Below are 21,159 nucleotides of genomic sequence, written 5' to 3'. Positions count from 1 at the left end.
CTTATTTATAACTAATTAAGTTTTTAAGGTATTTAGTTAAATTTTAGTGTTTACTAACCATACATAACACTTCAGGTTCTCATATGTTTCTTACCACCATACAAGCTTTTTAGATCGGATAGCGGATAGGGTTTTTCGGTTCGGTTCGGATTTCGGGTTCCGGCATTTATGCCCAGGCCTAGATGGACTTGATCTTTGAAATGATAATCTTTTCCTGCTCAAGACTGCTCTCTGCTGCCATTTCCTGGCCATCTTCATGAGCTTCTTTGCGTTCATCATTACCTTTAGGCAAAAGTCTTTGTGTTGTGTAACTGCTTATGTTTCTACTCCATCTGATCAATGATTGTCCCAAGTTGGTAAAATAAATTACATCTGCAAAACAACTTGTGGACTATACAACTTTATGGTGAGAACTGAGAAGACACGATCTGATGATCATATGGGACTGTGGGTATGAAAGCTATATAAACATTTATATGACAACAAATTGTTACACTACATGGTACAAATAATCTTAGTCGTACAAATACCAAGAAGCTCTACAAACACTCAAGTTCTTACGTTTGATTCAGATAACTAATGCATATGCATCTTTATAGAGTAGATGTAAGAGAATAATTGAAAGGTGTACAAGAATCAGCGATGTCTCAAAGTACATGTGTTTTATTTATTTTCTGGAATACACTTGTGACCTTACAGAATCAGCGATGTCTCAAAGTCTTATCTAAGAAAATACAAGTAAACTGTTTCGGAGACATCGTTGTTCCCCAACTACAACCATTTCACCATTCATTCCAGACATTCATATAACAATAAATAAATAGTCACAAACCAACAGAGAAGCAGAAACATAAAATAAACACTTGAAACCAAATTAGATATACGTCCGAGGCTTTCCTCTGACTAACAAAGCACATTAGAACACGTCTGGATTGTACCTGCCAGGGATGGAACTATTGTTCTGCTGTGCTTGCTTCAGATGAAGCGTTAGAGCGTAATTGTTCACCTCGAGAGTCCTCAGCTGCTCCTGGTATTGAGTAACCATCTGCCTCAAACGCTGCAGCTCCTGGCTTTGATCTTCGGTTTCCCTCTGCCGCTTCTGTTGCGTCACCACGGCTCTTTTAAGCAAACCGTTCTCCTGGACGATAGCTTCCAACTGCTGCCTCAGCATCGAGTTCTCCTGTTGGAGACTGCTCTGCATGGCTGCGTCGGAACCAGCACGTGGGTAGATGGACTTCTCCAAAGCTTGTAATGCTCTTGAAGCACGGTCTTTAGCGTCTTTCATGTCAGAAGCATTCATCATCTCCCTGACAAATAACTCAACCCACTCGGTGCCATCCAAGTTCAAGACTTCCTCCTTCCCTGATCCTCCTTGAACTTTTGACTCTTCTGAATTTTTATCAGCAGATTCTAAACGAAGCTGATTCAAAGATCTAATCGCAGAATCAAGATCATCTCCACATTCCTCGATTGCCCGCTCAAGAATCTAATTAAAAAAAAAAGGCAAGAAAAGTAAGAAGAATCCTATGCAAACCCGAGAAAGAAAGTTTGAAACTTTACTTGATTATCCATTTCGGGGAAAAGGGCGGCGAGGTGATGGAGAAGGAGGGAGGAGGAGGAAGGAAAACGAGGCGGAGAAGAGGAAGAAAAGCGGCGGAGTTTCTTGGAGACGGGAGGCGAAGAAGAAGCGGCGGACAAATCCTCGAACAGAGATCTCTTGCTGCCGCAAACAATCGCAGACATGTTATCTGCTTCCTCCCTTCAGATCTGATTTCTCCTTTCCTTTTTGTTTCTTTTTCCTTTCTCAGAATCTCTCTGATCTGACGATGATTCTCGGAAACCGAACAGAAAAGTCAAACCCACCCCTTGATATATAACCCAACAAGAATCGGATCGGATCTAAATGGATCCGACAACAACCCGGATAGATGTGTCAACTGGGCCGGAGGTCCATAGGCTAGCCCAGTGCAATTCACTTTCGGCGGACTATGGACACACCTAATTAATAAATGGGCCAAGACCAATTGATCTATGGTCCAACGAGCAAAGATCAAATGGACAATCATATACTTTCATGATTTTGATAAAAATAAGGTTTTACAATTTTACCGAGAAAACACTGTTTTATCGAAAAACGTAATTCAAAATTTTAGTAACTTCACTATTTTGACAAGAAAATTATTAATTTTGGCGGGAAAACGTGATTTCAAAATTTTGATGGGAAAACATAATTTTACGGTTTTGACGGGAAACCTTAATAACGAGTTTTGTTTTGGGAAAACATATTTTTTTTAATTTTACAAGAATACATGATTTTATGGTTTTGGCGAAAAATAGATTTTCCGGTTTATGCGGAAAATATAATTTCTCGGTTTTGGCTCGGGCTGGGCAAAAAACCCGGATCCGAAGAACCGAACCGAATATGATCCGAAAAAGTAGTACCAAACCCGAACCGAAATTGATTAATTATCCGAACAGATTCAAAATTTTGGTATCTAAAGAACCGAAACCGAACCCGACCCGAACCGAAGTATATCGAATATCCGAATGTAACCGAAATAGATTTATATACCTAAATATATTACTTATTTTTAGATTTAATATATATTAAAAACATCCAAAATATTTAAGATACTTTAAAGTTATCTCAAATACTTGAAAATATACATAAATAGTCAAAAGTAAATGTAAAAAATAGCTAAAATGTATTAGAAACACCAAAATGCTTGAAATATCTATTGATTTTCTATCCAAATATTTAAATCAAACCAATTTATATGTTAATTTTAGGTATTTTGACATATATTATACAAATTTATATGTAATATATTATTTTGATTTAGAATTTTGAGAAATTTTAAACATATAATGAATATTAAAATTTTTAAAATAATTTAAATGGGTTATCTGAACCCGATCCGAACCCGCAAAGATCCGAACCGAAATTTAGAAATACCCGAATGGGGCTGAAATCTTTAAACCCAAAAACCCGAAACCCGATTAGATCCGAACCGAACCCGAATGGATACCCGAACGCCCACCCCTAGTTTTGGCAGAAAAAGGTAATTTACGGTTTTGTTGCGGGAATTTTTTTAGTTTTACCAGAAAACATGATTTCACGGTTTTGGCAAAAATATAATTTCTCGGTTTTAGCGGAAAACGTGATTTCTCGGTTTCGGGGGAAAAACGTGATTTTTTTGTTTTGAGGGGAAAGCTTAATTTTCCAGTTTTGTTGCGGGAAAACATAATTTTACGGTTTTTGCAAGAAAACTTGATTTTTCGCTGAAATCGTGATTGGTTTTGGCGAAAAATGTGATTTTCCGGTATTGCGAAAAATATAATTTCACGGTTTTGGTGGGAAAATGTGATTTATAGGTTTTGGCGGGAAAACATAGTTTTTCGGTTTTGACGGGAAAACGTGATTTTTCGGTTTCAGCGAGAAAATGTGATTTTCGGTTTTGGTGGGAAAATGTGATTACTCGGCTTTGGGGGTAAAACATAGTTTCTCGGTTTTATCGGGAATACGTGATTTTTTGGTTTCGGTGGGAAAATGTGATTTCTCGGTTTTGGCGGAAAACATAGTTTCTCGGTTTTGGCGGAAAATATATTTTCTCGGTTTTGACGGGAATCATAGTTTCTCGTTTTTGACGGGAAAATGTGATTTTATGAGTTTTAGCGGAAAAATAAAATTTTACGGTTTTGGTAACCAAAATTTTATAATTTTGTTGAAAAATTAGTTTTGTAATTTTTGAGAGAAAGTATAATTTTAAAAGTTTAGATTTAAAATTAACAGTTATAAATATTATTGGATGTTTATGGACATACCCATTTAAATATGGTGTCTATTGGTCTTGGAGATTTGTTTAGACAAGAATACCGTTACTGCCCATAAGCCCAATTGGGCGGTGCACGGACCATTTGACAGTTCTGAACCCGGAGTCCGATCTAAAATTCTCAATATGGGCTAACACGAAACCTACCAAAATGGGCCTAATGGGCCGTACCACGAGCTTTAACTGTTTCCCTCATTCAAAACGGCGTGTGAACTAAAAATATCGTTCATACTTGATAGCTTAGCTGTCCGTGTCGGTGGATCTTCAAAAACGAAGTTTCTCAATCATTGTTTTTTCAAAGAAAACAGAGGAAAGTCAAAAAATAATAATTAAATCGTTGGTGGAGATCAGATCCCAATTCTGGTATATTAAGGCCGTAACACACCAGTATGATTTGTATAGAGAGTACTATGACTTGCTCCACTGAGAATATATATAAGAGCAAATCTAGCGGATCATTCACTCTCTAATCCGGATCTGGAGATTTCTCTTACTCTCTGCTCGTAAAGTTGGGAGAGATCTGAAGCTGCCAACACCCTTTCTCTGGTATTTACAGCAACTCCGTTTTCTTTATGTTCTTGCTTCTGTAAATGCTTCATCTTTGTTTTACTTTCTGTTTGCTCTTGGGTTAGTTGGATTTTTAGATCTTTAGTCATTTGTGTTCTGTGGTATCATATTGTCATGTGATTAAGCTCAGAACTCAGAATTGTTGAATAAAGTATTACGATTTTGGTTTTGGGATAATGTTTGATCTCTTCACTCAAGTTATACATCCGAGTGCTCTTGTTGATTTATAGATCTTTAGTCACATGTCATCCTTGCTCTGTGTTCTATAATATCATATTATTATCATAAGATAAAAGCTCAGAAATTGAAGCCTAAAGAAACGAGATCTAGTAGAGTCATTATTAGTCGTAGGAACCCCAACATCATTTTAGATCTTCCCTTGCTTCTTCTTCTTCTAATAAGTCAATTGTATTCTCTTTGTGTTTTGCAGGTGCGTGTGACTAGGGATCGTGCCGTGGGTCTAAGAACATGGCGATGGGGAAATATTCTCGTGTAGACGGGAAGAAATCATCAGGCTATGGCTTAACCATTACCATAGTTTTGATCGTTTCTCTCTCTATGGTTGGAGCTTGGATGTTCATGTCTTCCTGGTCTGCCCCTACCGAGTCCATTGACTTCTCTTCAAGCCAGACTACAAAAGATGTGGAAACTACCACCAAGACTGATTCCACTAACGAAGAAGCCTCCAAGAGTTTTCCGGATGAAAAGACCGAGGAAAAGGAAGTTGTGACCGAGAGCAACGAAGAGAAGCCTGAGCCTGAGAAAACGGAGCAGGCTGAGGAGAAAAAGGAATTTGAAGACAAAAACGGTGAAGGGGATAGAAAAGATGGGGAGGGTGAGAAAGAGACAGAATCAGAAAGCGATGAAACGAAGCAAAAGGACAAGACACAACTTGAAGAGAGCTCAGAAGAAAACAAATCCGAGGAGAATGCTGAAGAAAACACCGAGAAAAAGACTGAAGAAACTGAAGAGAACACTGAGAAGAGCAAGGATGTCTTCCCAGCTGGTGACCAGGCTGAAATCACAAAGGAGTCAAGCACAGGAAGTGGAGCTTGGTCCACCCAATTGGTTGAGTCGCAGAACGAGAAGAAAGCTCAAGTCTCCTCAATCAAATGGAAAGTCTGCAATGTGACAGCTGGACCAGACTACATCCCTTGCCTTGACAATTGGCAAGCTATCAGGAAGCTTGCCAGAAAGCATTATGAACATCGTGAGAGGCATTGTCCCGAGGAGTCTCCAAGCTGCCTTGTTCCTCTTCCCGAAGGTTATAAGAGATCCATCAAATGGCCTAAGAGCAGAGAAAAGGTAAAGCTTCTTGAGTACCTCCTTTATGTTTATTTGTCATTAATACTTGATGTTGTTGTGTGTTTTGCCACACAGATCTGGTACAACAATGTTCCTCACATGAAGCTTGCAGAAGTCAAAGGACATCAAAACTGGGTGAAGATGAGTGGTGAATACCTGACATTCCCTGGTGGTGGTACCCAGTTCAAGAACGGTGCTCTTCACTACATCGATTTCCTCCAAGAGGTACACTTTATTCCTTCAATGTCTACACAACTTTCTCATTGACTATTAACATTGATTTGTGTAATTGGTTGCAGTCATATCCTGATATTGCTTGGGGAAACAGAACCCGTGTTATATTGGATGTTGGGTGTGGTGTTGCTAGCTTCGGAGGGTATCTTTTTGACAGAGATGTGCTTGCTTTGTCGTTTGCTCCCAAAGATGAACACGAGGCGCAGGTGCAGTTTGCTTTGGAACGTGGTATCCCTGCAATGTCAAACGTTATGGGAACCAAGAGATTGCCTTTCCCAGGATCTGTTTTCGACCTTATCCACTGTGCTCGCTGTAGAGTCCCTTGGCATATTGAAGGTGGTAAACTACTTTTGGAATTGAACCGTGCATTGAGGCCAGGTGGGTTCTTTGTCTGGTCGGCGACTCCTGTTTACAGGAAGACCGAAGAAGACGTTGGCATATGGAAAGGTTTGGAAATTTTGTTTTTGGATATGAATATAAGCTGTAATGCAATTGGTTCTTAACTAACTTGTGAGATGATTTTCTCTGTTTTGTAGCAATGTCGAAACTCACAAAGGCAATGTGCTGGGAGCTAAAGACGATTAAGAAAGATGAACTGAATGAAGTGAGTGCTGCCGTTTACCAAAAGCCAATGACTAATGAATGCTACAACAAAAGATCTCAAGAAGAGCCACCTCTATGCAAAGACTCTGATGATCAAAATGCCGCTTGGTAGTTTATTCACAACTAACTAACTAGTCATGCAATGGAACTCTTTTGCTAAGTCATGTGTGTTGTTTGATGCAGGAATGTTCCACTTGAGGCATGTATGCACAAAGTGACGGAAGATTCGTCAAAACGTGGGGCAGTTTGGCCTGAAAGATGGCCACAGAGAGTAGAGACAGTTCCTCAGTGGTTGGATTCTAAGGAAGGTGTATATGGAAAACCTGCACAAGAGGATTTCACGGCAGACCATGAACGTTGGAAGACTATTGTTTCAAAGTCATACCTCAACGGTATGGGAATCGATTGGTCCAATGTGAGAAATGTGATGGACATGAGAGCTGTATATGGAGGGTAACTTTTGAAAAAATATCTTTCACCAGTACAAAATTGTCTCCATTTATTCGTTACTAAATGATATATTTATCTCTCTCTCTCTCTCTCTCTCTCTTGGTTTCAGTTTTGCTGCTGCTTTGAAGGATCTGAAGCTGTGGGTGATGAATGTAGTTCCTATCGACTCACCAGATACGCTTCCAATTATATATGAACGTGGTTTGTTTGGAATCTACCATGACTGGTGTGAATCATTCAGCACTTACCCTCGAACTTACGACCTCCTTCATGCTGATCATCTTTTCTCTTCACTCAAGAAGAGGTATGTATATATACAGTACACTCACATATCTCTGTGGCCTTTTTGATATTTATGATTGCAAAATCTGATGACTATATGGTATAAACAAAACCTTTTTAGGTGCAACTTGGCTTCGGTAATGGCTGAAGTGGACCGGATTCTTAGACCACAAGGAACATTCATAGTAAGAGATGACAGCGAAACGATAGGAGAAATTGAGAAGATGGTGAAATCTCTGAAATGGGATGTAAGAATGACACAATCCAAAGATGGAGAAGGAGTGCTCGCTGTTCAGAAGTCATGGTGGCGTCCTACAGAGGTCGAGACCATTACATCGGCAATAGCAAAGGCAGGAGAGATTTAAAATAGTTTTATGAGTAAGTTGTTTCTTTTATGATCACGTTGATTGTTTACTTGTATTATTAGTCCAATATTTGTATCTTTTTTTTTGCATTGCCGAAAATTTTATACAAAGACAATTGTCTCAATAGTGTAAGCTTTTATGAGTTTTTGAATTGGTCCTAAACACCCATGAAATCTTTATTATAAATACTGCAGCAAACTTATATATCCTGTATATTTGAACTATAGATATGATGAGTCCATGTATTATGCATCACTTATTCCGGATTCTCAAAGCTTGACTTTAATCCCAACAGATGTGGACTTCCCTTTGGCCTTTATAACCGTTCATTCAAACAGAGAATCGAAGTGGACTTCCCTTTGGCCTTTATAACCGTTCATTTAAACAGAGAATCGAGCTAATACTTCATGATCTCTGCATAGGGAACCAGACCTATTAAACAAACTCACAGGCAAAGCTGACCCTATTAATTAGCCTTTCAAATCTTTCTAGCAATTATTCTACTCCAGTACCTATTTGGGTTAGACTTTGTATCCAACCCAAATACTCAAATAGTTATACTTAGATTATGATATAGATATGGTTCAAAGTTATTTCACTATTTTTTTTTTTTTTTTTTTTTTTTTTTTTTTTGTCATCTACTTTACAGACTCATATAGATTCTGTGAACCAAACTGGGAGATCTTGATCCATGTGAACTACAAAAGACGTTTCTTTCCTAGCGCTACGGGCTAAGCTATCCGCCTGCTTGTTCTGTGTTCTTGGGACATAGATAATCTCTGCACAGGAAAAACTCTCTTTCAAGCTGTTTATATCCTCCAAATAACTTGCAAATGCTGGCCAATCCTCTGGTATTGAAACCATCTTCACCAATTGAGAACAATCCGTTGCAAACGTAACCTGAAATTGTCGTAAGTTTTTCATACATTCCATTGCCCATAACAAAGCTTCCATTTCTGCATGAAGTGGAGAAAGGGACGCCCGGACATTCCTTGCACCCATCAAACCCGCAAATCCCTCTAGAGTACTATACCATCCTTGTCCTGAGAAAATATCATTGTCTTTCCAGGAACCATCCGTAAAACACCAGATTGACGGAAGAACCATTGCACCAACCTGTTGAACTCTCTTTTCATCAGTCAGAATTTGCGACTCAGCCCAAAGCTTTGATTCTGTATCAGCCAGTTTAAGGGTATCTAGCGGATCTACATCCATATTACTAAAGACTTTATTATTTATTCCCTTCCAAATATACCATAGTATCCATGCAAACTGATAATCCTCCATCTGTGGAAGCACTCTCCAAAAAAGATGATCCATGTTCACAAAAAGGGAACTTGTCGGAAACATATTTGGATTTGTTGGAATCTTTGAAAGAGCCCATGTCTGAAGTGCAGGAGGGCATTCAAAAAACACATGGTTGATTGATTCCTCCTCTGCACCACATCTTGCACAAACAATGTCTCCGGGTATCCCTCGCTTATGCAGATTTTTCTTGACTGCTATACACCCTGTCATCAATTGCCATAGGAAATGTTTAATCTTTGGTGGACACCGTATTTTTCAGCAATGTGCCTTCAAAATATCCACCGTAGGTCCAAACACTACTGGTGGTTTTTCCCTATCTGGATATATCCTTTCCACCTGATATCCAGATTTAACCGTGTATTTTCCATTATTTGTGAAATGCCATCCATCTTTGTCTGCCATCCGAGTCCTACTCAAAGGTATACTCTCTATTAATTTCACATCCTGTGGGTCCACCAAAGCCCGAATCGTCTGCGAATTCCATCTTTATTTGAAGAATTGGTTTATTTTGTCGATTACTTTCATTTGGTTGCTATATTTTACCAAAAAAAATATACTCTTTGTTAAATGTCTAAGCTATTTCTTTGGAAAGCTCCTGCTAAGATGATTTTCATTTCTAATGCAAACATAAAATATATAATTATAAATTTACATAAATAATATTTCTAAGTAGAAAGAGAAATTTGCATGATAACTAGTAAAACGAGGGCAGTACATGGTAATTATGGGAAAAAAATTAATAAATCAAAATATATAGAATAAGATGAATGGAATTAGTTTAAAAATGGAATATTTTCATTCTATTTATTCATAATCAAAATTGTAGAGGAATGTTTAGAAATGTTTTTCTTCTTTTTTTTGGAAATGCTAATGTGGTTGAAGGAATGAGTATTTCATTCTATTTATGTCAAATGGTAAAAACAATTATGTAATTAATAGAATTAATCATTCCACATCATTATATTTAAAAAAAAAAAATTAGTTGCAGCTTTGGTAAAAATTAAAAGATATATAATAGAAATTATAATGTTGTATGAAGTATACTTGTTGAAAAATACAAAATTGAAACAGGAAAATTATTTCACAAGCGTAATTGAAACTTTTGAAATAAAGATAAACTAAAAATTAAGAAAATAAAGATAAAAGATTTTTTTTAAAACCTTCATGCTGATCATCTTTTCTCTTCGCTCAAGAAGAGGTATGTATATATACAGTACACTCACATATCTCTGTGGCCTTTTTGATATTTATGATTGCAAAATCTGATGACTATATGGTATAAACAAAACCTTTTTAGGTGCAACTTGGTGTCGGTAATGGCTGAAATGGACCGGATTCTTAGACCACAAGGAACATTCATAGTAAGAGATGACAATGAAACGATAGGAGAAATTGAGAAGATGGTGAAATCTCTGAAATGGGATGTAAGAATGACACAATCCAAAGATGGAGGAGTGCTCGCTGTTCAGAAGTCATGGTGGCGTCCTACAGAGGTCGATACCATTACATCGGCAATAGCAAAGGCATGAAAGGTTTAAAATAGTTTTATGAGTAAGTTGTTTCTTTTATTGACGTCTAAAGCAAAATAAAATTTGACGCCTTCATGGAGTCAAATCTGGCACTTTGAACACAGGGAAGTAAGCGCATAACCACTAGACTACACACAAGTTTTGATAAGTTGGATGCCCTTAAATTCTTATTCTCATTTGGCGCCTAAAACCCTAGCTTTACCAGTTTTAGGTCAGTGCCGGCACTGGTCTCAATAGTGTAAGCTTTTATGAGTTTTTGAATGAGTGAATTGGGTCAAAACCCATAAATAATTAAGTAATTAGCAATCTACCCAAACTAAAAATTATGTGGGCTTCAGTAGAAACAAATTGACAAAAATAACCTTCTTTCGTTAGGATACGCGTTAGTGTAGGCGACAACATAAGTAAGAGGGGGTTTAAATATAATTGGGGAATGAGTAATGATTAGCCTAGGGTTAATTCCCCACCCCCAAGTTACGTGAAGTTGCCTATAAAAAAGTTGACAAATGAAGGCCTTGGAAAATCTGACACAAACGGATGCATGCAAAAGAGAGAGTCATAGCAAAAGATCTTCGTCAACATGCAAAAAATTATATGGGGGAGAAAAGAGAGAAAGTTCATGTCTCGGGTTTGTCTATAAATTGAGGCAACCGGTGAGCTCTCATCAATAAAAACTCACAGAAAGTACAGACAGAAGGTGGAGGTATTTATTCCCAACAATGGAATACACAAGTAATAAAGAGGAGAAGGCCATCAGCGACAACGTTTTGTATGTGCACATACCTAAAATACGCCCAGCCTAAAATTATATGATGGGTTCCAGCCCAAATCCATCTTATCATCTGATTAGGCCTCATTGCCAACTAATTATATATAGCTTGGACCTAATGTATAAGATGACGTTTTCTATATGTAGAATTCGTAGCCGGCTAAAAGAGGGAATTACATGGTTTTGCAAATATTAGCCTGCTTGGAGTTCTGGTCGTATAATATATGTTTGTAGCTAGCTAAAAGAATGTGATGTTAACTTTTTTTAGCCGGCTAAAAAGGATGGATTTTTGGTATTTTTGTCGGGATAAGGTTTCCCTTATAGTATACTAGATTCTGATCCGCGCGCCCGCGCGGTTGTAATTTTTCGATAATTACAAATACATTTAAAACCCAATAATTCAATGGTTTTATTTTATGGTTTCATTTGTGATACTTTATTTTATTGTTCAGACCATATATTTTGTTATTGTGTTATATATTTTTTTATTTTGGGATGTGCGTTGGATCAGTTAGATAATAGTATTTTTTTTATAAAAAATCTAACTATGTATTAATATACCATGTGAACATAATTTTTTAAGAAGATTGTCTCAACCTAAAATTGCATCTATGTATTTTATATATATATGCAGTTATTTTTAACTGAAATAAAAATCAAATATAAATTTGTACAGAAAGCAAAATCAAATACTTATAAATTTGTATAGAAAGTAAACTGTACAGAATCTAGAAAAAAATTACGTATATTTTACTTTCTATAGAAAGAGAGCTGCAGGGTTTGTCTTTGATTCTGTTTTCCATTTTTTTTAATTTATGCTTATGGTCGTATGATTATTATTTATCATGTCACCAGCTAGAAGAAATTTTGTTTCGTTCAATCTTTTGTGCCGTGTTATGATTTTTCATCAAACAGGCTAGTTGTAGCTTTTGAGTTAATGGTCGATGCTTGTCTTAGGTAAGATTTGACCCGGTTGATTATTTGGAGTGAGGGGACAATGACGACTTGAACTCGCCTTGAGTTTTTAAAAGGTATGAGTTTTATGAGAAGAGTAGAACTTGTCATCTTAGACATGCTTAGGTTTTTCTGCGTTAAATTTTGTTCCTTTCACGCAATAGAGAGGAGGTATATATCAAGGTTCTAAAAATCGGTCTAGGCGGCGCCTAGGCCCCCGCCTAGGCGGTAACTCGGTCCTATCCGAAACGATTTTTCAAAAATACGATTTATATGAATTATATCAGTTTAAGTTGTTCTAAAGCGGTTAAAATCGACCTAAATTGGTCTAAAATGTTAAATTAAACAATAATGTTAGTATAAATCAACAGAACTTTCTAATTTATTTTGTTTTGTATATCTATTTTTAATAATTTATCACAATAATTTTATAATTAAAAATCAAAAACTAAATATTTCATATAAATATAAAATAAATCAATAATTCGTTAACGCTTAGGCCTCGCCTAGACCCCGAATAATCCGCCAAGGTGTTAGTTCTCAATAAAACGCCTAGTTACCGCCTAGAGATTTCTTGAACATTGGTATATATAGTTTATTTCCGAGATAGCCTAGGTTAAATAGGATATTATGAGCAACTCGATTATCAGTTGAGAATATAGGTATTTGAATTAAGTAATACTTAATTACTTATCCCTTTTAGATCAAATCATCATAATTATCAGAATATTCTTTTGCAAGTTCGTATGTAGAGTGTTAGTTATATTCTTAGATTGCATAATAATAGGAAACTGTTTAAGAATATTATCAATGTTAGGAATCAAAAAAGGTCAATTTGTTTTGATTTAGTGCACCGGTAATATCTAATAATATATTTGGTTGATTCTGTAGATCAACATATAACCAATGATTTTTTTTTTTTTTGTAACTAAACCAATGAATATTTTGTACCGAAACATGTTTGTTTTTTATTTCTGCAGACCAAACTAAACCGAGGCATTTGTTTTACCATGGTTAAGTATTTAGAGAATTTTTTTTATGTAGTGAACATAACTATGTATATACAAAATGTTGGATAATAATTCGGGCCAACATGTCTATTTTGATTTCTTCTGCAGACAAAATTAAACCGAGTCGTATATATTTGGTGGTATATTTAACTCAGTTTTAAGTGAAGCCATATAACGGGTCAAAATTATACTGAATCATATTTAACTCGGTTTTAAGTGAAGCGTGTGGGTCAGATATTAAACCGAGTCTCGTTTTAAGTGCACATTAATTTATTAGGCATGGTTTGGTAAGTTAAAAACGACTGTGTATATAAACTCAATGGCATCCTTTCGTAAATATTAAGGAAAAATAAGGTTTAAATACTAATTTTACTTCTGTTTTAATAGAATAGATAGATGAGTTTGTAGCCGGCTAAAAATTTGCGATGTTATCGATTTTAGCCTGCTAATAAAAGGGCCAGCTATTAAAATAAAATTTTGGTCTCGTGCTAATATGGATGATGTAAATATAATTTGTGTAGCCGGCTAACATTATATATATGATATCTGGCTGGAATATATAGGTCAACTGAGAAAGACTGAAATTTTATGATTGCCTACATAGAATCAGAGCATGTAGTCTATCATAAAAGAGGTTGACAACAAAACTTGCCATTGTCGTTTTTTCGATGTGTATATATTTTTAGACCTATTACATAGCTAAGCTTTCTCATTTTGCAAAATTAGCAAGCCTTGTAGTAGGATACAAACAAGCTATGAGCAAAGACAAATGATAGGTACAACACAAGTCCAAGACTAACAAAATATGTGCGAAACTATTAAATGGAAAGCTAAGCGGATAAGTGGCCTGGTACTAGAGTAATAATGATGCTAAAGTTAGTAAACCCAAAAGCAAGAATGAATTTGGACTATGTAATGAACAACGCCAACGGCTAACCATAACTTGTCACCTACATTGTCATTCCCTGGTACATGAGTGGCTTCTTCAGCATCAAGATCATCAGCCATCATTTTAACAGGGCCTTGGACAAAAACTACAAAAAATCTCCTAAACTCCTCATTATCACAACCAAACCCATTTCCTCCACCAAACCCACATCCGCCGCTGAAAAGCCCTCCGGCAGCGGCGCTAAAGGAACAGTCCACAGTGGGCGGAGCGGAGCCGCTTCGGTACAAGTTAAGCTCTTTCTTGAGCTCATCAGCTTCCTCTTGCCGTCACCACTTCTCTCCAAGCGAAGCTCCAATCTCTTTCTCATAATCATCCCCAAAGGAGGAATCTCTAAGCATCGGCCTTCTTCCCAGTTCAGAAATCATTACCACCTAAAAATCAATTATTAGAGTATTTGTTCATACGCTAAATCCATTAAAAAAGGTTCTACAGATCAGACCTTTATACCTCAAAATACAATAATACCCACAAGAAAATGATTTAAAGCAACAAGAATATGAGAAGAATATGGAAATAAGATGGGGGATAGAAAGAAGATCGAGATTCGAGGATTTTGGCAAATGAAAAGGTTTCAAAACTGACAAACCAACTTGTCTGACACAAAGATGCCGTAAGAAAATGGGTTATCATATACAAATATCTAAAAGATGAGATTTTGATTACATGCAACCAGGAACTTAATCGAAATATGTATTAAGGGTAAAATGGTCATGAAAGTTTCGACAGATACATTGGAAATGGTGAATGTGTATATACCTAATTAAGCTAAAGTGTGTGTAGAGTGCAAATACTCTTTTTGAATTGGTCCTGAACACCCATGAAATTTTTATTATAAGGAAAATTGGGCTGGATAGCTACAAATCAAAACATAATTAAATATCTAACCAACGAAAAAAGTACTTCTATTATTTATGTAATATATACTATAATATCCTTAGTAACCGGTTAATGAAAGATGAAAATATCTCCTCTTCTTCGATTAACAACTACCATCAGTCTGCTTTCATCTCTACCACCTTGTCCTCTGACGCCGTTACAATACGATTATCACTAATTTTCCACTGTGTTTTGTATTTATAGATTTTTTTTTCTATAATCAGTATCCCTTTTTCATAATTATTATCGCCTCATTCATATTCACATTTATCACTGAACCACCATCGCCATAGCCATGAAATCTACAGATCACGACAGCGTTAAGGTCGTAGCGCCCTCATTTGTATCGTAAGTTTTTGGTTATACCATGCTATTTGGACAATATGTACTATATTATTTCGTTTGTTACTATTTTATTTAATATGCTTCATATTATGTACTACATCCATATTTTGATATTTGAGTTAGAGTTTATATTTTATTTTAGGGTTTAGTGATTAGTGTTTTGGGTTTAGTTTATGGAAGGTTTGGATTGACGTTTGGGGTAAGCATTATCTCATTCCTGCAATCATAAATATTTCAAAATTTGAAAAATATGTACTATGCTATTTCGTTTGTTACTATTCTATTTGATAATACTTCATATTATGTACTATATGCATATTTTGATATTTGGTTAGAGTTTATATTTCTTTTTAGGGTTTAGTGATTAGTGTTTTTGGTTTAGTTTATGGAAGGTTTGGGTTGACGTTAATATGTACTATGCTATTTCGATTTTTACTACTCTATTTTAATAATGCTTCATATTATGTATTGTGTGCATATTTTGATATTAGGGTTAGGGTTTATATTTTTTTTTAGAGTTTAGTGATTAGTGTTTTGGGTTTAGTTTATAGAACTTTTGGGTTGACAGAGAATAAGCATTACTTCCACTATTATTAATTTCATTAATATGAACTATACCATATGAAGAATGTTCTATTCTATTTACTCTGTTTATCTTCTTGCATAACATTATATTTTTCTCCCATCATCGTAGTCATATTAATCTTTGTATGAAAAATGACTGTTTCTTTTGGATTGACAACCTATGTTTCATCCTTAATCACGCTTGCCGTAGTCATCATCTTCGTAGTCACCGCCACCGCCGGTGCGATAACCAATATCACCGTTCTGATAACCACTACCGCCGCGACCATGCCGCAATAATCACCACAAATATTGATCACAGTTTTTTTTTTCTTTGACTGGCAACTAGTTAAAAAAAAAAAGATAAAACCGGAAAAATATTGCACAAATGCAATGAGATCTAATAACGTCAAAATCAATTTCATATTCTTAATTTGTTGGTGAAATATGGTTAGTTCACAAATACACCCTTATTCTAAATACTGCAGCAAACTTATATATACTGTATATTTGAACTATAGATATGATGAGTCCATGTATTATGATGCATCACTTATTCCGGATTCTCAAAGCTTGACTTTAATCCCAACGGATGTGGACTTCCCTTTGGCCTTTATAACCGTTCATTCAAACAGAGAATCGAGCTAATACTTCATGATCTCTGCATAGGGAACCAGACCTATTAAACAAACTCACAGGCAAAGCTGACCCTATTAACTAGCATTTCAGTCCTTCTAGCAATTATTCTACTCCAGTACCTATTTGGGTTAGACTTTGTATCCAACCCAAATACTCAAATGGTTATACTTAGATTATGATAGAGATATGGTTCAAAGTTATTTCACTATTTTTATTTGAAGAATTGGTTTATTTTGTCGATTACTTTCATTTGGTTGCTATATTTTACCAAAAAATATACTCTTTGTTAAATGTCTAAGCTATTTCTTTGGAAAGCTCCTGCTAAGATGATTTTCATTTCTAATGCAAACTTAAAATATATAATTATAAATTTACATAAATAATATTTCTAAGTAGAAAGAGAAATTTGTGTGATAACTAGTAAAACGAGGGCAGTATATGGTAATTATGAAAAAATAATAATAAATCAAAATATATGGAATAAGATGAATGGAATTAGTTTAAAAATGGAATATTTTCATTTTATTTATTCATAATCAAAATTGTAGAGGAATGTTTAGAAATGTTTTTCTTCTATTTTTTTTGGGAATGTTAATGTGGTTGAAGGAATGAGTATTTCATTCTATTTATGTCAAATGGGAAAAACAATTATGTAATTAATAGAATTAATAATTCCACATCATTATATTGAAAAAAATAAATAATTCAGTTCCAGCTTTGGTAAAAATTAAAAGATATATATAATAGAAATTATAATGTTGTATGAAGTATACTTGTTTGAAAAATACAAAATTGAAACAGGAAAATTTTTTCACAAGCGTAATCGAAACTTTTGAAATAAAGATAAACTAAAAATTACGAGAATAAAGATAAAAATATAAGAGTTGAATCCAAAAAAAATTGAACAAGCAAGATAAAAGTTTTTTTTTTAAAGCATACCAAAATATATTTGCTTAGACACTTGTGGGCCCAACGCAGGGGAGTGAGATAGATTCAAACACTATAAAACTCATGAACAAAGTAACTTGGTCCCTAAGACTCCACCATAATTGTAGCCTTCCGGTGTCTTTAGGGTTTTGTAACAAAACGATCATTCTTCTTCTCATTATCTCCATCTATTCCAATCGATCATTCTTCTTGAAGATTAACGAGCGATGGAGATTGCTTCGAGCAATTTCAGATATCAGTTCCCGGCAGATCAGAGATACAAAATTAAAGATGTTGGGTGCAAATCAACCATTTCCTCCTTCTTACACATAAACCCTAAGTTGAGACGAGATGGCTAAGAAAGGTGCGACGTTGTTATGGAGACTACGAAGAAACGCAAGCATTCTGATGAAGAAAAACCACCAGAAGAGACAAAAGAAGACCGTGGAAGCTCCTCTGGAGTCTAAGTTTACAGAACCGGTGCAAGCTTTTACGACCCTTCATGTTACAAAGAGGAAGTCCAAGGTTATTACAACAAAACCAGGTGACAAGACTGAGACTCAAGACCACAGTTTGAAAGACTTGATAGCAAAGGCGCGAGAGAAAGTGCAAGAAAAGAGACAGATCGATCATAGGAACATTGACATTGCAAGCCAGTGGCTAGCCGCTCGATTTGCCATACATCAGATGGTAAAAACCGTTTATTTCGATGATCATCTTAAATATCACACTGAGTTAGAAAATCTTGGGAGTGATTTCATCCGCAATCAAGTCAGTTGCTTGTACAAGTTCAGTCTGTTGTCAAGAAGTGACTACTACATTGATGAATCTAACTCAGAGTAAAAGCTGAGAAGAAATGTGTAGTTGTGATTTGTCTTTTTGTTTTTATTTGTTGTGTAATATGTAGAACATGTCTGAAGTTTCTCATTTCAGATTATATATGACAAAGTTTCAGAGTAATTCTGTTTATAATATTTGCAAAAGTTATCAAGCTACTGTTATTGCTACAAATAGTAGCAACTCCATATACTTAATTAGTACAAGTAGTAGCTACTCCAAATACTTTGTATAAAGATGGAATAGTGCATGTCTTAGAATTTTAGATTTGCATCAACATTAAACAAAATTCACATCAAACCAAACCAAAATTATTTGGTCATGAATTTGTGAAACCAAACTATATGCGGATGCAAAAGGACTGCTCAGAAGTATTACAACTGACTATTAAAACTTTGAATAAGATTCAAGATTTCAATCAAAATATTTCACATTTCACTTGATGACCTATGAAAAGTTTGGATAGTCTTTGTGGTAGTTTACTACTATGGGGAGAGGATTGCAGATGCATCAGTAGCATCGGCTATCTGAGCAACTAGTTGACGAGCCTGAAGGCAAGCACCAATGTCAAAAGGATGCAACTCTGAACCAACATAGAGAAGATTCAGTCCTGGGAGAACCACTTCTCGGCTATCTACTTCTTCAGTATCAGCCTTTGTTGTAGTTGTAGGTGCATTCTCGTCTATGGTCCTAGTGGCAGCCTCATATACAGGGCTCAATGTATAGGATCTGCGATCACCCCAAAAACTGAGAAGATAAAAAAGGAAAGACCTAAACTGACCTAATCACCTAAGGATTCTACCATCGAAGCTCAGAAATTCAGTCCGGCAACGCTAGCGATTAGCTAGTTTCACCCGTTGAAATTTGCTCGTGGCACCTGAAATTGGTGACGAAGGATTTATGAGTGGGTTCCACCTTCCTCTTGCATAATTCATGAGCTTACTACGGAGAGGCTGCTTTTTTGCTTGTTGTTTCTGGTTAACATTGTGTTTTCTAACTTCAAGGGGATATCCAAGCTCGTCACCCAAATGAGGAATGTAACCATCAGAGTTCTTATGTGGTAATGGTATATCTAAAGTAAAGTAAGATTTCACCCCGTTTCCAAACCCGGTGCAGTGACTTTCAGGCACGCAAGAAGACAAAGGATCTACAAAGGTCCAAGGCCCGAGCTCGATAAAATGACCCATACTTATAGCTTTGGACCCTTGTGTGTTATATTTGTGATAAAAAAACCTTTTTAGGCTTATTGTGAGGCCTCGACTCGGTTTCCCTTACCGCCGGTACGTCCTCATTTCACTTTCCTCGACCAAACATGATCCATTCCCGATTTTCCCTAACTTGAGATTTTTATCCAATTTTACTCTCAGAGGTTCAGTTTCGTTCCCAGTGTTCGCTAAGTCGTCTAACCAACATCCTAGCAACTCACTAAGTCTGACAGTATAATAAACATGTACCTTACTGCCTCGGTGCTTTGTTGTCTGCAAGTTCATCCGTACACTCCATCCTAGCTATCTCCATGCTTTCCCATCCGTCGTATCCAGCCAGCTCAATCAGAATACTAAACCGTATCACATTCTTCCTTAGTCACTCAACCAACCATCCCCACATGACCAAGTAGACATGAGAGACGGCTTGGTCTCCGACTAGCCATCCAGTACAGATAGTGCGCCAGCCTTGCTAGCGTCCCAGAACCAGTCGCTGATCATATCTTGATCAGACAGCACACACTCGGCTCTACAGCCCCAGATCCAATCAGTAACAACACGCATCCATCCAGTACAACTCTCGGTCCAGTCAACACTCAGTCCGCAATGAAAAGTTACCAGCCAATCCCTCAAAACTCGGCCTACACCATAGTCGGTACACAACGCTAAGACTCGATCCGAGTCTTAACCCCCAGTATCACGATCCACACCCATCCAGCCGATAATCGCCTCGCACTGAACATATATATTCCCACCTCGTCTCATACGCCATCAGCACAACCAACATAACTTGACCCCGTATGTAACCGATCCAGACTCCACCGAACCAGACCCTCTTGGACCTGCGATCCATCGGACAACACCCAGACTGCCATTCCAGTTGATCTCAGACTCATTCAGAACGATTTGCGACCGCACCACCATTGAACGTAAATGCCGATCTTCCAGTATTCGATGTGTTCCATCAGTATACGACTCTTGTCAGTACATACTAAGCCGATAACCCCTTTTATGTGGCTTGTGCACGGTCCCATGGACTGTAACCACCGTATATTGCAGTAAGCACATCGTGAACCATCATGTTCGATCACTCAGTACGCGGCTCACCTTTAATGACTCAGACTAAGCCGCACGCACTATCGCTCGACTCTCGGACAGTCGAATTATGACCCGATCGGCCCATCTCCGTGGACTCAGTCTCTCTCGATCAGATTCTCCTCTTTCTCTCACTGTTGTTCTCTCTATTTTTTTGTCGCTGTCTTTCTGTTCCAGTAATCGTGTCCCCCTTTCTGACCGCGGAAATCAGAATAAAAGGAGTTTGGGCAGTTACCCCTTGGCCTTAACCACCCCTAACCGCTTATCAACTTCTCCCGCGCTCAGTCAAGAATAACTGTCTGCAGCAGTTTCTTTCCCTCGGCCCAACTGCCAAGTGACAGTTTTAAGGCAATTCTGTAACCGTCCAGGTCGGTTAATTCATCCAGTAACCGCTCAGGTAACCGTCCTAATAACTGCTCCCGCCTATTTTCTTAGGCAATCAGTACATGTTTAGTTCAGTCCGTTCCCGCCAGAACGTATATTAATCAGTCCATAGACCGACTAACTACTCTC

At 36.8% G+C, this 21,159-nt stretch overlaps 3 protein-coding genes and 1 long non-coding RNA gene across 4 annotated transcripts; 2 read left to right on the top strand and 2 right to left on the bottom strand.

The window, feature by feature from the left end:
• Positions 1 to 643: 643 nt before the first annotated feature.
• On the bottom strand, positions 644 to 1,856 carry BNAC05G22510D. The gene is made up of 2 exons (XM_013837664.3): positions 1,561 to 1,856; positions 644 to 1,486 (listed from the first exon to the last, which is right to left on the bottom strand). The coding sequence occupies exons 1-2, from the start codon at positions 1,741 to 1,743 to the stop codon at positions 917 to 919; spliced, it is 753 nt and encodes a 250-aa protein (XP_013693118.1). The 5' UTR covers positions 1,744 to 1,856; the 3' UTR covers positions 644 to 916.
• Positions 1,857 to 4,043: 2,187 nt separating this feature from the next.
• On the top strand, positions 4,044 to 7,784 carry LOC106400770 (probable methyltransferase PMT24). The gene is made up of 8 exons (XM_013841157.3): positions 4,044 to 4,379; positions 4,831 to 5,705; positions 5,781 to 5,930; positions 6,005 to 6,386; positions 6,476 to 6,650; positions 6,726 to 6,995; positions 7,102 to 7,296; positions 7,396 to 7,784. Exons 2-8 carry the CDS (start codon positions 4,869 to 4,871, stop codon positions 7,637 to 7,639), a joined length of 2,253 nt encoding a protein of 750 aa, XP_013696611.1. The 5' UTR covers positions 4,044 to 4,379; positions 4,831 to 4,868; the 3' UTR covers positions 7,640 to 7,784.
• Positions 7,785 to 13,840: 6,056 nt separating this feature from the next.
• LOC125587784 lies at positions 13,841 to 16,176 on the bottom strand. The gene is made up of 2 exons (XR_007324155.1): positions 14,606 to 16,176; positions 13,841 to 14,529 (listed from the first exon to the last, which is right to left on the bottom strand). It is a non-coding gene; the product is annotated as an uncharacterized LOC125587784 (long non-coding RNA).
• Positions 16,177 to 17,860: 1,684 nt separating this feature from the next.
• LOC106398078 lies at positions 17,861 to 18,352 on the top strand. Its single transcript, XM_013838679.1, has one exon. The coding sequence runs from the start codon at positions 17,861 to 17,863 to the stop codon at positions 18,350 to 18,352; it is 492 nt and encodes a 163-aa protein (XP_013694133.1).
• The last annotated feature ends 2,807 nt before the right edge of the window (positions 18,353 to 21,159 follow it).

Source organism: Brassica napus, chromosome C5, assembly GCF_020379485.1.
Source record: "Brassica napus cultivar Da-Ae chromosome C5, Da-Ae, whole genome shotgun sequence".
Lineage (NCBI taxonomy): Eukaryota > Viridiplantae > Streptophyta > Magnoliopsida > Brassicales > Brassicaceae > Brassica > Brassica napus.
The sequence above is the reverse complement of the archived record's forward strand: the minus strand, read 5'-3'. Positions and strand labels throughout refer to the sequence as shown.